This window comes from Bos taurus, chromosome 1 (assembly GCF_002263795.3).
Source record: "Bos taurus isolate L1 Dominette 01449 registration number 42190680 breed Hereford chromosome 1, ARS-UCD2.0, whole genome shotgun sequence".
Lineage (NCBI taxonomy): Eukaryota > Metazoa > Chordata > Mammalia > Artiodactyla > Bovidae > Bos > Bos taurus.
In genome coordinates, this window is record NC_037328.1 from 56,987,547 (window position 1) to 57,002,904 (window position 15,358).

Below are 15,358 nucleotides of genomic sequence, written 5' to 3' on the forward strand. Positions count from 1 at the left end.
ATACTACTTGCACTGTCACTACAAACATACATGATTTGCTTTGCTAATTCCTATCATTTATTTCAGGTATTCATAAGAATAAATGTTACTTTGGGGTTTCCATGTGCTTTCTACTAAAAGGAAAGGCTGTGATGAGTATTTCTTTACTTTCGTGTGCTAAATGAATTTCTAATATAATTTAGATATTCATAATATAATCTGTTATGAGACTTAACTTGTCAAAAGAATCTAAATATAAACATCAGCCCAACAGAAAGTGGAAACCACAAAACTAGTAAGCTGATTTTCATCCATATTTCATGAAGTAGTTAGGAGAAATTTGAAACTGTTTGATTTAATAGTTTTTTACCTTCAAAATGCGTAGGATGCGAAGAAATCTAACAATTTTCATAATGATGACTATTTGGACCAAATCAAAAATATAATAGTTAATGGAATTTGTCTCAATCAGCATTACATCTATGATGCCAACTAACGTAATTGTTAGCTCAAATAGATTCCAGGCATGGAAAAAATATTCCTTCCTCATTGCTGCTATCTGTTGATTTAAAAAGAAATTGTACTACCTTATTTGTTTTTGCTTTCACAACATTATTTTCCATAATAACTTAAACATGAATAGTTAAGTTTTTCTCTGATCTACCTTAAGACTCTACTTGTCTGAAATACTAGCAAGTGATCACATCAACTTGAAATTAAATGGTTAAAACATTGAAGCATCTATTCCAAGACAGAAACTATTCAAAATACCTACTAATTCATTCGTTCTTTATTTATTTAAAAATATTTTATTGAAATCTTACTATATAAATAAGCAGGTCAAGAAGCAACAGTTAGAATCAGGCGTGGAATAATGGACTGGTTCAAAATTGGGAAAGGAATACATCAAGGCTCTATATTGTCACCCTGTTTATTTAACTTATATGCAGAGTACATCATGCAAAATGCCAGGCTGGATGAATCACAAGCTGGAATCAAGATTGCTGGGAGAAACATAAACAACCTCAGATATACAGATGATATCCACTCTAATGGCAGAAAGTGAAGAGGAACTAAAGAGCCTCTTGATGAGGGTGAAAGAGGAGAGTGAAAGAGCAGGCTTAAAACTCAACATTCAAAAAACAAAGATCACAGCATCTGGTCCCATCATTTCATGGCAAATAGATGGGCAAAAAGTGGAAACAGTGTTAGATATTATCTTCTTGGGCTCCAAAGAAGTCCAAGTCACTGTGGATGCTGACGGCAACCATGAAATTAAAAGATGTTGCTCCTTGGAAGAAAAGCTATAACAAACCTAGACAGCATATTAAAAAGCAGAGACATTACTTTGCCAACAAAGGTCCACATAGTCAAAGCTATGGTATTTCCAGTAGTCATGTACAGATGTGAGAGTTGGACCATAAGAAGGCTGAGGGCTGAAGAAGTGATATGTTCAAATTGTGCTGGAGAAGACTCTAGAGAGTCCCTTGGATATCAGGGAGATCAAACCAGTTAATCCTTAAGGAAATCAACTCTGAGTATTCACTGGAAGAACTGATGCTGAAGCTGAAACACCAATACCTTGGCCACCTGATACAGAGTCTGCTGCTGCTGCTGCTGCTGCTAAGTCACTTCAGTCGTGTCCAACTCTGTGCGACCCCAGAGACGGCAGCCCACCAGGCTCCCCCGTCCCTGGGATTCTCCAGGCAAGAACACTGGAGTGGGTTGCCATTTCCTTCTCCAATGCATGAAAGGGAAAAGTGAAAGTGAAGTCGCTCAGTCGTGTCCAACTCTTCGCGACCCCATGGTCTACAGCCTACCAGGCTCCTCCGTCCATGGGATTTTCCAGGCAAGAGTACTGGAGTGGGGTGCCATTGCCTTCTCCAGATGCAGAGTCAACTCATTGGAAAAGACTTTGATGCTGGGAAAGACTGAGGGCAGGAGAAGTGGGTGACAGAGGATGAGACAGTTGCACAGCATCACCAACTCAATATACATCAATTTGAGCAAACTCCAGGAAATAGTGAAGGATAGGTAAGCCTGGTGTACTGCAGTCCATGGGGTCGCAAAGAGTCAGACAGGACTTAGTGACTGAAGAACAACTGTAACTAAGAGTGGGAACAGTCAAAAATGATTGTGGATTCTAGCCTGTGAAATTAGATTTCCAGTGGAACTTTGAAGGAAGAGTAGGTTTAGAGATGATAAACTTATTTTGAATTAATTATTTGAGATGTTGGTTTGTTGTAGAGACCCAGTCATCAGTTGTTTATATGATCTGAGGCTTTGAACAAAGTCCAAGCAGGAGACATAAGTTTGGGGGTCATCAGACCATGAATGGTAGTTGATGCCAGAGAAGTGACTGACATAGCCTGGCCCATGAGACCCTATCTTATAATTCATGTCCGTGTCTCTTGCTTTATTTTCCATATCCTCCACACAAATTTAACATCTCTCCAGTCTTCATCCTGACCAATCCATCTCTAAGCTCCTGTCATTGGGAGTCGGGTTCCCTGTGTGTGTCACATTGGCACTTCTAAGTTTTCCTTTGTTCTTGTTGTCTATTCTGCTCCATACTTACATGTTCAGTCTCTACTTTTACTCCTATTCATTATTCAAAGTTCAATTCAAGCATCTCCTTTCCTTAATAGACTTGTTTCTCTGACCCTACTATTCTGTATAAGGAATTCCCATGTTTTCCAATAGCACCCTGTATATTTCTTAATCATAATACTTAATATACTGATTTATAATTTTGATTAATCTGTCTTTTAAGCAACCCAATCCTCCTACTCACTATAATTCAGAGAAAGTGAAGGAGATAGACATATTTATGCCAGGGAGAGCAAAAGCTTCATTGTAAATTAAGAAATTGTCATTAGTTCAGTTCAGTCACTCAGTTGTGTCCGACTCTGTGAACCCATGGACCTCAGCATGCCAGGCTTCCCTGTCCAACACCAACTCCCAGAGTCTACTCAAACTCATGTCCATCACATCAGTGATGCCATCCAACCATCTCATCTTCTGTCATCCCCTTCTCCTGCTGCCTTCAATCTTTCCCAGCATTAGGGTCTTTTCCAATGACCCTTCTTTGCATCAGGTGGCCAAAGAAATTGTCACACTTGTTTGTAAACAGACAAGTGGTAGAGGGTTTAATGGTATAGGGTCATTTCTCTTGAGTGTGCTCTCATTTGGCCAGGCTGAGGAAAGTCAATGTCTGAATCTAGGGAGCAGAAGATCAGATCCAGGTCCTGTGCAAGACACAATTTAGCTACTGTAAGTCTCATTTCCTTCTTGTTGCAACAGAGTATAGGTGAGTTCTTTCTCTTAGGAGCTTGGAAGAACTGTTATAAATATTAAGACTTTATCTAGATACCAAGTATTCAGAAACACGAAGGAGTTATTTGGAGGTCAAAGAATACAGCCACTCGGGCTTCTCTGGGGGCTCAGATGGTAAAGAATTTGCCCGCAGTGCAGGAGGCACAGGAAAGGATGGTTTGATCCCAGGATTGAGAAGACCCCCTGGAGAAGGGAATGGCAACCTACTCCAGTATTCTTGCTGGGAGAATTCCATAGACAGAGGAACCTGTGGGCTACAGTCCATGGGGTTGCAAAGAGTTGGACATGACTGAGCTGCTAACACACACACGCACACACACGCACACACATGCACACACACACACACACACAGAAAGAGAGAGAGAGAGAGAGAGAGAGAGAATACAGCCCTAGGAGAGGAAGAGCTTGGTATAAAATGATAGCACAAGCTTCAAAGGAAGAGAGATCTGTCAAATAAGTTGTTAAAGCCTCTGGCACTCTGATGCAGAAGAGTAGTTATCCTTCCTCTGAGAAAGTTTTAAAAGATTCATTACTCTGATAGGTTGAGGAGTATTGGGGGAAAGTTTGAAAATACGAGAAGGAAAGTTTAAGGCAGAATTATATATAAGAAAGAACACAAACTTTGAGGGATTGGATCCCAACTCTTCTATTCATTAGCTGTGTGACCTTAAACAAGTTACAAAACTTCTCAGAGACTCAGGTCCCTCATCTGTAAAATGCAAGGCATAATATCTATATTAAAGTATAAACAAGGATTTGAAATGTTATAATTGTAGTAATACCTGGCACCTCAGTGATCATTTATTATTGTTGTTATTGATATAATGAATATTTTAAAAGGCATACTACAAAGGGGGGAGAACTGAACTAAATAGAAAAAAGGGCAAAGAAAATAAGTGACGGCAAGTTCGTAAACTGGGCAGTGAAGATGAATCTTGAGTTAAACAAAAAGGAGAGGCAAACACAGGATTGAACAGTTGGGAGTGTCCTCTCAGCTATGAAGATTTAGGCCAACCTTGATATTTTACAGAAGAAGAAACTGAAGCTGAAAAAAGCTTAGTGACTTGGTGAACAGCTAACATTTTGTTGGAGAAAGCCAAAGTCAGAGTCAGGTCTGCATCTGGGCTCATTGTTCTTTCCACTATAGTACATATTAAATGATTTTAGGGAACACTTTACTCTCACCCTCACCCTAGTACTAATGCTAACTTGAATTGCTTTATTTTTTCTTAACTTTGTGACATCTCCTATGGTTATTCCAACTAGTTGGAATTTATTACATACAATGATTGAATATGAATCCATTTCACTCCCCCTAGTAATCATAGCTCTAGTATTTTAATTTTCCAGTAATGATTTGAGATTCATCCATTTTGTCCAAATATCAAACTTAATTCCTCTATTTAAATCATCTGGATAAAAATATTTTATATACAATTTGATTCATATGACACAATTTGTTGTTGTTGTTTAATTGCTAAGTTGTGTCTGATTCTTTGCGACCCCATGGAGTGGACTGCGAGGCTCCTCTGTCCATGGGATTTCTCAGGCAGAAGAATACTGAAGTCGGTTGCTGTTTTCCTCCCCAGGGAATCTTCCCAACACAGGGATTGAGCCCATGTCTCCCTCATTGGCAGGTGGATTCTTTACGGCTGAGGCCCTAGGGAAGCCCCATATAACACAACACTGTTGTCAGTTTGTGGACATATATTTCCATCATTTAACAGCTATCTTTACACTAAACTAAAAAAATCAAACTATGAAATGTTTTTTAAGTATAAATGAATCTCTATCAGTCTACTTATCCAACTGTTTATTTATCTAGTATAAAAATAAATTTTAAAAAACCCAGGTGCTCACCACTTTGCCAAGCTGAAGAACATTACCAATACCCTTGTAACTCACTCTGCACTTCTTTGACACACATTATTTGAGCATTTACAAATACAAAATCAGTACTTAAAATGTGAATATTTATTATTGTCACCGTAAAAATCACCTTTAAAAAAAAAATTTGTTTGAGGAGTGAGGGAGAATTTTATACAATCCTTTAGAAAACTGTCTGGGCACCTAGGGTGAAAAATGAAGTTATGCAACCTCCCTGTTAGACGTACCACACACACACAAAAGCACATTTAGCTTTACCTTAAGTAGTGCCTCCATGATATAAAATGCAAGAAAAGAGTAGTTAGCATATGCTAATTCTGTCTCATAGATATCGTTTAACACAGATATACAAGAAATTATAATAGGAAACATATTCATTAGTATGACAAGGTATCCGATGTACTCAAATTCATCAGTAAATACTATTTTATGGCATGCACGAAGAAAGCAATGTCTGCAAAAAAAAAGTTAAAAAAAGAGATAGTTTTATCTGATAAAATAATTACACTGAATTAATTTCATTATATACTCAGTCCTGATCTAATCATCAATAGCCACAAAGCCCTGCTTAATTCTGAGAAGTAGTCGTCACTACCAAACACTTGCTGGCATTCTACTTCAGATACTGGTCCTGTAATTTCCTCCTCTGTAAATGTCTTCAGGCTAGTTTCCCCTCTTTCTTTCTTTCTATCCTCACGGTCTCATTCATTTTTGCTTATACTTTTAGTAGAAATACTTCAGATCATATAACAGAGATAATTCAAACTGGGGATATTAATTAAAAAAAATCTCTCCCACCTTCTAATCAACACACTTCTCAGAGATGGCTACTATTATCAGTTTTAATATTGTTCCAATATTTTTGTTTATATAATCATTATCTATGAATACAAAAAGAACTATATCATGTATATTGTTCTATAACCTGCTTATTTTTCTCTTAGCAATGGATCATGAGCATTTTTCCTTGTCAAGGCATATAATCTGGCACAAATCCTAATATGTGTGGGAGTCAAACAGGATAGGCCCACATTTTATCAAAAACTTTAAATTAACATATGTGCTTTGAAAAATTATTTTTATACTGAGTATGCTAGAGAGTAGAATTATGGGTGAAAGGATTTACTTTATGCAATTTTAATTTTATTTTTAAATTATTCAAGTAGTATAATAATGCATTATTATTGCTAAAACTAAAACAAAATGATTAATCAATTATTGACTAAAGAGCAGGTGAGTGCTGATTACTTCATTATTCTTAAAGTTAGACCCATGTTATGCAGGACCTGAAATTTTTACAATATTTATGATTTGGATCCCTATTTAATAAAAATGAGATAAATCATAAATGCATATATGATCCTGTCATCAAATTGCAAAATCCTCCAAGGTCTCAGGCAGTGCCAGAGAGAGGGAGACCCATAGAATGTAAGCCTTGTTAACTTCAAGATAACACTTCCCTCTCAGCTGTCTCTTCAGATTGTTTTTCTTTTCTTTTAAAAAAACTCAGTCATATTGAGGTGTAACTGACATGTAAAATTGTAGATATTGAAACTGTCTATCCTAGTGGCTTAATATATATATATATACTTTGTGAAAGGATTCCTCCCATCTAGTTAATTGATACATGCATCGCCTCACATGATGTGTGACTATTTTGAGGTATGACTAAATTCTTTTCTTTTATAGTCACCATGTCTTACATTACATCTTCAGACTTTATTCACCTTATAGCTGAAAGTTTGTAACCTTTTACTAAGCTCAATTTCCCTAAACTCTCAGCTCTGGTAGCCTCTTTTTCTACTCTCTGTTTATTTATTTATTTTTTTACTGGTTTAATTTTTTATTTTATTTTTTAACTTTACAATATTGTATCGGTTTTGCCATATATCAAAATGAATCTGCCACAGGTATACGTGTGTTCCCCATCCTGAGCCCTCCTCCCTCCTCCCTCCCCATACCATCCCTCTGGGTCGTCCCAGTGCACCAGCCCCAAGCATCCAGTATCGTGCATCGAACCTGGACTAGTGACTCGTTTCATATATGATATTATACATGTTTCAATGTCATTCTCCCAAATCATCCCACCCTCTCCCTCTCCCACAGAGTCCAAAAGACTGTTCTATACATCTGTGTCTGTTTTGCTGTCTCGCATACAGGGTTATCATTACCATCTTTCTAAATTCCATATATATGCGTTAGTATACTGTATTGGTGTTTTTCTTTCTGGCTTACTTCACTCTGTATAATTGGCTCCAGTTTCATCCACCTCATTAGAACTGATTCAAATGTATTCATTTTAATGGCTGAGTAATACTCCATTGTGTATATGTACCACTGCTTTCTTATCCATTCATCTGCTGATGGACATCTAGGTTGCTTCCATGTCCTGGCTATTATAAACAGTGCTGTGATGAACATTGGGGTACACGTGTCTCTTTCAATTCTGGTTTCCTCAGTGTGTATGCCTGTTTCTATTAGTTGACTTTTACAAATCTATTATTTCATTTCATTTTACTTATTTTTAGAGTCAACATATAAGTCATACCATGCAGTATTTGTCTTTTTTGGTATGACTTACATTTAGCATAGAACTGTCACAATCCAACCATATTGTCACAAATGACAAAAATTCCTTCTTTCTCCACTGTATTTTCTTTATCCATTCATCCATTGATGGATACTTAGTTTATTTTTATATCTTAACTATTGTGAATAATGTTACTATAAAATATGATTGCAGATTTCTTTCTGATATGTTGTTTTTATTTCTTTTGGATATATACCCAGAAGTGGGACTGCTAGATCATATGGTAGTTTCATTTTTAATTATTTGAGGAACCTCCGCACCCCACTCCAGTACTCTTGCCTGGAAAATCCCATGGATAGAAGAGTCCATGGGGTCGCTAAGAGTCGGACATGACTGAGCGACTTCACTTTCATTTTTCACTTTCATGCACTGGAGGAGGAAATGGCAACCCACTCCAGTGTTCTTGCCTGGAGAATCCCAGGGACCGGGGAGCCTGGTGGGCTGCCGTCTATGGGGTCACACAGAGTCAGACACGACTGACGTGACTTAGCACAGCATACTGTTTCCCAAAGTGGCTGTACCAGTTTACATTGCTACCAACAGTGTAATATTGTTCCCTCTTTTTCATGTTCTTGCCAATACTTACTACTTCTTGTTTTTTTTTGTTTGTTTGTTTTTGATGATAGGCATTCTAACAGGTATGAGATGATATTTCATTGTGATTTTGATTTGTACTTCCCTAAGCACCTTTTCATGTTTGTATTGGCCTTTTGTATGTCCTCTTTGGTAAAATGTCTATTCAGTTCCTCTGACCATTTTTAATTGGATTGCTTGTTTTTTGCTATTCAATGTATGAATTCCTTATATATTTTGGATGCTAACCCCTTATCAGGTATGTTGTTGTTCAGTCGCTAAGTCATGTCAGACTCTTTGAGACCCCATGGACTGCAGCAAGCCAGACCTCTCTTTCCCTTACCATCTCCCAGAGTTCACCCAAGTTCATGTCCATTGAATCAGTGATGCCATTCCTCCTCTACCACCCTCTTCTTCTTTTGCCTTCAATCTTTCCAAGCATCAGGGTCTTTTCCAATGCGTCGGCTCTTTGTATCAGGTGGCCAAAGTGTTGGAGCTTCAGCCTCAGCATTAGTCCTTCCAATTAATATTCAGGATTGATTTCCCTTAGGATTGATGAGTTTGTTCTCCTTGCTCTCTAAGGGACTCTCGAGTCTTCTCCAGCACCACTATTTGAATGCATCAATTCTTTGGCATTCAGCCTTCTTTATGATTCAATTCTTACATCTGTACGTGATTACTGGAAAAACCTTAGCTTTGACAATACAGACCTTTGTCAGCAAAGAGATGTCTTTGCTTTTTTTAAAAAATTTTATTTATTTTCTTTTGGCTGCTCTGGGTCTTTGTTGCTGCATGCAGGCTCTCTCTAATTGTGGTGAGTGGTGGCTACTCTTTGTTGCTGTGCTTGGGCTTCTCCTTGCAGTGGCTTCTCTTGTGGCAGAACATGGGCTCTATCTAGGGCTCGCAGGCTCAGTAGTTGTGGCTCATAGGCTTAGTTGTCCTGTAGCACGTGGAGTCTTCCTACTCCAGGGACTGAACCTGTGTCCCCTGCATTGGCAGGTGGAATTCTTAACCACTGGACCACCAGGGAAGTCCTGTCTTTGCTTTTTAATATGCTGTCTGGTTTGTCATAACCTTCTTTCCAAGAATCAAGATTCTTCTTCCAAACAAGAACCATATCAGGAATATAATTGCACCAGCTCCAAATGTCCTCAGCAGAATGTTGAAAACTGAATTATGGCTAAGAACTCTGTGCCAATAAATTTCTTCCCAATCTGGCCTTATGTTGCAGCTCTCTGGTTCAGTATCCTCAAGATCCATTCCCTTATATGTTCTATTAGTATTTACTGGTATCAGTCAAGTCCTGTAATTCTTTCAGTTGATAAGTTGTACTCTTCCTGAAGCAGCCACTATATTTTCCCCTCCAGCTATGTTGAGACTCGACCTGGGTAATTACCATGGAAGCAATGAAAGGTGGTAGAAACTAAGAACTAAGCTTTATCTCATGATGTCTTTGCAGCACTTAAAGGTGATAAAAGGTTATTGTTATTGTTCTCCAGCAGAAGAGAGGTGGCTACTTCTGTCAAGCCAGGGTATTCACGAGAATGCGGAAGTTCAAGATTTTCAGGTTTGCCCACCCAAGTGTCACCACTTCAGATCTCATAGTCCTGATCTTCTCCTGTCAGAGGCCCGGCACTGATACAGAGGCCCTGCATTTATTGTCATTGTACAGCTCTACCTGCATCCCATCCAATTAGATATATCAGGTGGCTCAGTGCTAAGGAATCTGCCTGCCAATGCAGGAAATGTAGGTTCCATCCCTGGGTCAGAAAGATCCCTTGGAGCAGGAAATGGCAACCTGCTGCAGTATTCTTGCCTGGAAAATTCAATGCAGAGAGGAGCCTGGTGGACTACATGGGATCACAAAGACTACATGGGACACAACTGAGTGACTAAGCACACAAGCGTATTACCTTTTAATTCTGAAAACTTAAGCTGAATTTTTAATTTTAAGAACTATATGTATTTTCCATTTTTCTATTCATTTTCTTTTGGTGATTGACTTTGCTCATGTTTGTGATTCCATCACTTGCTAATTTCAACATTTCAGTAATACTTATAGTCCATATTGGATAATTTTAATAACTGAAGTCTTAGGGATATAAATCTGCTGCTGTTATTTCTGCTGATTCACTTTCATGATTATTTCTTTTCTAGTGTGCTTGTTCATCTTTGATAGTTACTTCATCCATTGGCTAAAGAATTCAATTTTTAATCGAACACTATTTAGCGCTTACCAGTAAGTGCTAATATTTAAGTGCTTAGCTATTGTTATTCTCTGGACTATGTGCTTCTACACACACAATTTATGTAATCTTTACAACAATCCTGTAAGGTAGGCAAAGGAGAACTCAACTAGCATATACTGGTATCTGCTATGTGACAGTTACTTTATCAAGTGCTTTAACTATGTCAGTTAGCTTTCAGAATATGACATAGATATTAATATTACTTCACCCATTTTTCAAGTGAAAAAACAGACCTGTAAAGCTCCTTCAGCTAATAAATGATTTAATAAAGACTAGGATTCTAAATTAACCCACCTGACTCCAGAATCTCTACTACCTACTGTGAGATGAATGATACTTAAGAGACAGCCTAAAAGGTAGATTGACTATAAATCCTAGTTTTTCGGATCTCCATTTCTTTGTCACATCAACAGAAATAATTACTCAGATAGTTGCAGCTTAAGTCACTATTGAAGGCTTTAAAAGAACCATTGTGTATTTATTGATACTTCTATTGAAAAGAGGAAAACCTCTCTTGAATCTAAGTAAAGAAAAAGACATCCCAATTGGAAAGGAAGAAGTAAAATTATTTCTCAATGACAGGATCTTAAATATAGAAAATGCTAGAGAATTCACAAAAAGCAACTAAAAGTATTAAATGAATTCAGCAAAGCTTCAAGATACAAGATCAATATACAGAAATGATTTGTATTTCTATACACGAGAAATGGACAGTACAAAAAAGAAATTAGGAACAAAATTTTATTTAAAATAGCATAAAAATACATAAGATTAAATTTTACTAAAGACATGTACACTGAAAACTATAAGATATTTCTAACAGGAATTAAGATCTAAATAAATGAAAAGCCATTCTATTTAATAAATCAGAAAGTTTAATATTTTAACATGACAATTTACAAGTTAGATGCAATCCTTATGAAAATCCAAATGAAAGGCAAGCTAATCCTAAAGTTCATGTGTAATTGCAAGGAATCCTGAATAGCTATCAGTTCAGTTCAGTTCAGTCACTCAGTCATGTCCAACTCTTTGCGACCCCATGAATTGCAGCACGCCAGGCCTCCCTGTCCATCACCATCTCCCGGAGTTCACTCAGACTCACGTCCATTGAGTCGGTGATGCCATCCAGCCATCTCATCCTCTGTTGTCCCCTTCTCTTCCTGCCCACAATCCCTCCCAGCATCAGAGTCTTTTCCAATGAGTCAACTCTTCTCATGAGGTGGCCAAAGTACTGGAGTTTCAGCTTTAGCATCATTCCTTCCAAAGAAACCTCCTTTAGAATGGATTGGTTGGATCTCCTTGCAGTCCAAGGGACTCTCAAGAGTCTTCTCCAACACCACAGTTCACAAGCATCGATTCTTCGGCGTTCAGCTTTCTTCACAGTCCAACTCTCACATCCATACATGACCACAGGAAAAACCATAGCCTTGACTAGACAGACCTTTGTTGGCAAACTAATGTCTCTGCTTTTGAATATGCTATCTAGGTTGGTCATAACTTTCCCTCCAAGGAGTAAGCGTCTTTTAATTTCATGGCTGCAGTCACCATCTGCAGTGATTTTGGAGCCCCAAAAAATAAAGTCTGACACTGTTTCCACTGTTTCTCCATCTATTTCCCATGAAGTGATGGGACCAGATGCCATGATCTTTGTTTTCTGAATGTTGAGCTTTAAGCCAACTTTTTCACTCTCCTCTTTCAATTTCATCAAGAGGCTTTTTAGTTCCTCTTCACTTTCTGCCATAAGGGTGATGTCATCTGCATATCTGAGGTTATTGATATTTCCCCTTACAGTCTTGATTCCAGCTTGTGCTTCTTCCAGCCCAGCGTTTCTCATGATGTACTCTGCATATAAGTTAAATAAGCAGGGTGACAATATACAGCCTTGACATACTCCTTTTCCTATTTGGAACCAGTCTGTTGTTCCATGTCCAGTTCTAACTGTTGCTTCCTGACCTGCATACAAATTTCTCAAGAGGCAGGTCAGGTGGTCTGGTATTCCCATCTCTTTCAGAATTTTCCACAGTTTATTGTGATCCACACAGTCAAAGGCTTTGACATAGTCAATAAAGCAGAAATAGATGTTTTTCTGGAACTCTCTTGCTTTTTCCATGATCCAGAGGATGTTGCCAATTTGATCTCTGGTTCCTCTGCCTTTTCTAAACCAGCTTGAACATCTGGAAGTTCACGGTTCATGTATTGCTGAAGCCTGGCTTGGAGAATGTTGAGCATTACTTTACTAGCGTGTGAGATGAGTGCAATTGTGCAGTAGTTTGAGCATTCTTTGGCATTGCCTTTCTTTGGGATTGGAATGAAAACTGACCTTTTCCAGTCCTGTGGCCACTGCTGAGTTTTCCAAATGTGCTGGCATATTGAGTGCAGCACTTTCACAGCATCATCTTTCAGGATTTGGAATAGCTCAACTGGAATTCCATCACTTCCACTAGCTTTGTTCGTAGTGATGCTTTCTAAGGCCCACTTGACTTCACATTCCAGGATGTCTGGCTCTAGGTGAGTGATCATACCATCGTTATTATCTTGGTCATGAAGCTCTTTTCTGTACAGTTCTTCTATGAATAGTTTCCTATAGCTATACCAATAGCTATACCAATTGGTATAGCTATAGGAATAGCTATACCAATCTTGAAAAGGAAAAGTAAGGTAGATGGACTCACATTTCCTGATTTCACAGTTATCTAGCAACTGTGGAAAACAATTTGGTGTTTCCTCAATAAATTAATTCAATAATTTTTATTTTCATAGGATCCACCAATTTTCCTCCTAGGTGCATACCCAAAAGATGGAAAGCAAGAATTCAAAAAAATAACTGTACATAGGAGCATAGGAGCACTGTTTACAATAAATATTCAGAGGAGTACTGTTTACAATAGTCAAAGGGTGAAAATAACTCAACTATCCATCAACCAAAGAATGGATAAAGAAAAAACAGCACTTGCATACAATGGACTGTTATTATTCAGCCATCAGAAGAAATAAAGTATTGTTATTGCTATGAAGTAGATGAGCCTTATGCTACTGATGCTACAATATGGAAGAAACCTTATGCTGAGTGAAAGAATACAGAAACCAAAGGTGTTATGTTGTATATCTATATGAAACAGTTGAATAGGTAAATTCATAGAGACAGAAAGCAGACTAGTGCTCTCCAGCAGTTGGGGAGAAGAGTGAATGGGGAGTGTCTGCTTAATGGGTACTGGGTTCACATTTGGGGCAATTGAAATGCTATGAAACTTGATAGAGGAAATGGTTGTCCAATTTTGCAGATGTCCTAAATAACACTGAATGGTACACTATAAAATGTTTAATGTTTAATCTTGTATGAAATTTACATCTATAATAAAAGTTATTACACTGTATCTTTTTTCTTTAGGTAACTTTTGTATATATATATATAAACAACTTAGTTGTAAACTACCTCAAAATATTTTACAAAGTATCCAGGATATAAATTTAAAAAAATAAATGAAAAAGAAATGGCAAATGAATATAATAACATGTCTAGTAAGGTTTAAAAGCACTGACCTTGATGGGATCCCTTTTTCCTTTTTTGTATTATACACCCAATTGAGCAATACTTTTCTTGTAAAGACAAGAATTTTTTTGCTTTCAGAATAATTCTTTATTGTCTCAGCATTCATATACCTGAAAAAAGGAAGAAGAAATCTTTAAACATGCTTTAAAATTTTTGAGATAAGTTTAATGCAGAATTATCAGAAAGCAGGAAAACTATTTTGTTCTGTGATGACAGGAAGTGAGACACTTTCATAGGCATAGATCCAAGTCACAAAGATGTTGATAAAGGTGGATTATATAACTGTGAAGTTAGGTTGTGGAGCTTTAATTAATTAATTAGAGAGTATAAAAATTCACTTATTAACTAGAGAGTATAAAAATGGTTCAATATTAATCAGAGAGTATAAAAAAGGTTCAATAAAAATTGGTTTATTAATCAGAGTATAAAAAAAAGGTTCAATAAAAATTGGTTTATTAATCAGAGTATAAAAAAGTGGTTCAAAATAGAGAAGTCATATTTCAGGAAGAGAAAGCACACCATGATTAAAATACTTGGGATTCAAATATATATGGGTTTTCATGTTGGACCCTCCACTATCTGGGTGCCAATGAACTAAATACCTCACTAACTTGTTTGATCTGTAGAATGCAGGTAAGACGACTAATGCCAGCCTGGGAAAATTAAACGAGAACGTCTACAGGAGGCATCCGGCCCACCTCACATATCCCCCCATCTCTTTTCTTTCACCTTCTGGGCAAGTAATCAGGGAATTTATGGGGGAAATACCAGTGGTGAAGTAAAAGTAAAAATGGTTACTTGGAAGACTTGGTGCTCATAAACCCATCAAAGACATTTGTCCCCAAGTTGCCGGTAGGTTTTTTCTGTTGTTGTTGTTTTTTTTTTTTTTTGAGACAGCTCAGATCTGTGCGCTACATTTAGGTCTTACTCTTCATCAGAAGGAGGTTAGGGCTCCATCCCCGGGTGTGAGGCCCTACCTTAAAATGCAGCTTAATAGAAGGGCATTGGTGACTTAAGTTCAAAGGAAGGTCTTGTTTTTCCTATAGATTATAATGTTCTTACCCTAAAAGGTGGGCAATTTCTCTGTTACAGAGATACTGACATAATTAAAAAGAAGGAAGTTAATCTGTTTTATGTGATTAATATAACAATGGAAAATCATGAATGTATATATGACTTGATTCAGTTCTGGTT

At 37.4% G+C, this 15,358-nt stretch overlaps 1 protein-coding gene across 2 annotated transcripts in view; it reads right to left on the reverse strand.

The window, feature by feature from the left end:
- SLC9C1 (solute carrier family 9 member C1) overlaps positions 1 to 15,358 on the reverse strand; it is a 114,262-nt gene that overhangs the window by 35,811 nt on the left and 63,093 nt on the right. For both annotated transcript variants that reach the window (XM_059887888.1, XM_024994298.2), the window contains exons 15-17: positions 14,155 to 14,274; positions 5,461 to 5,656; positions 350 to 538 (exon numbers count right to left, since the gene is read on the reverse strand). In XM_059887888.1, coding sequence (XP_059743871.1) covers positions 350 to 538; positions 5,461 to 5,656; positions 14,155 to 14,274 — 505 coding nt within the window. The remainder of the gene's footprint in view (positions 1 to 349; positions 539 to 5,460; positions 5,657 to 14,154; positions 14,275 to 15,358) is intronic.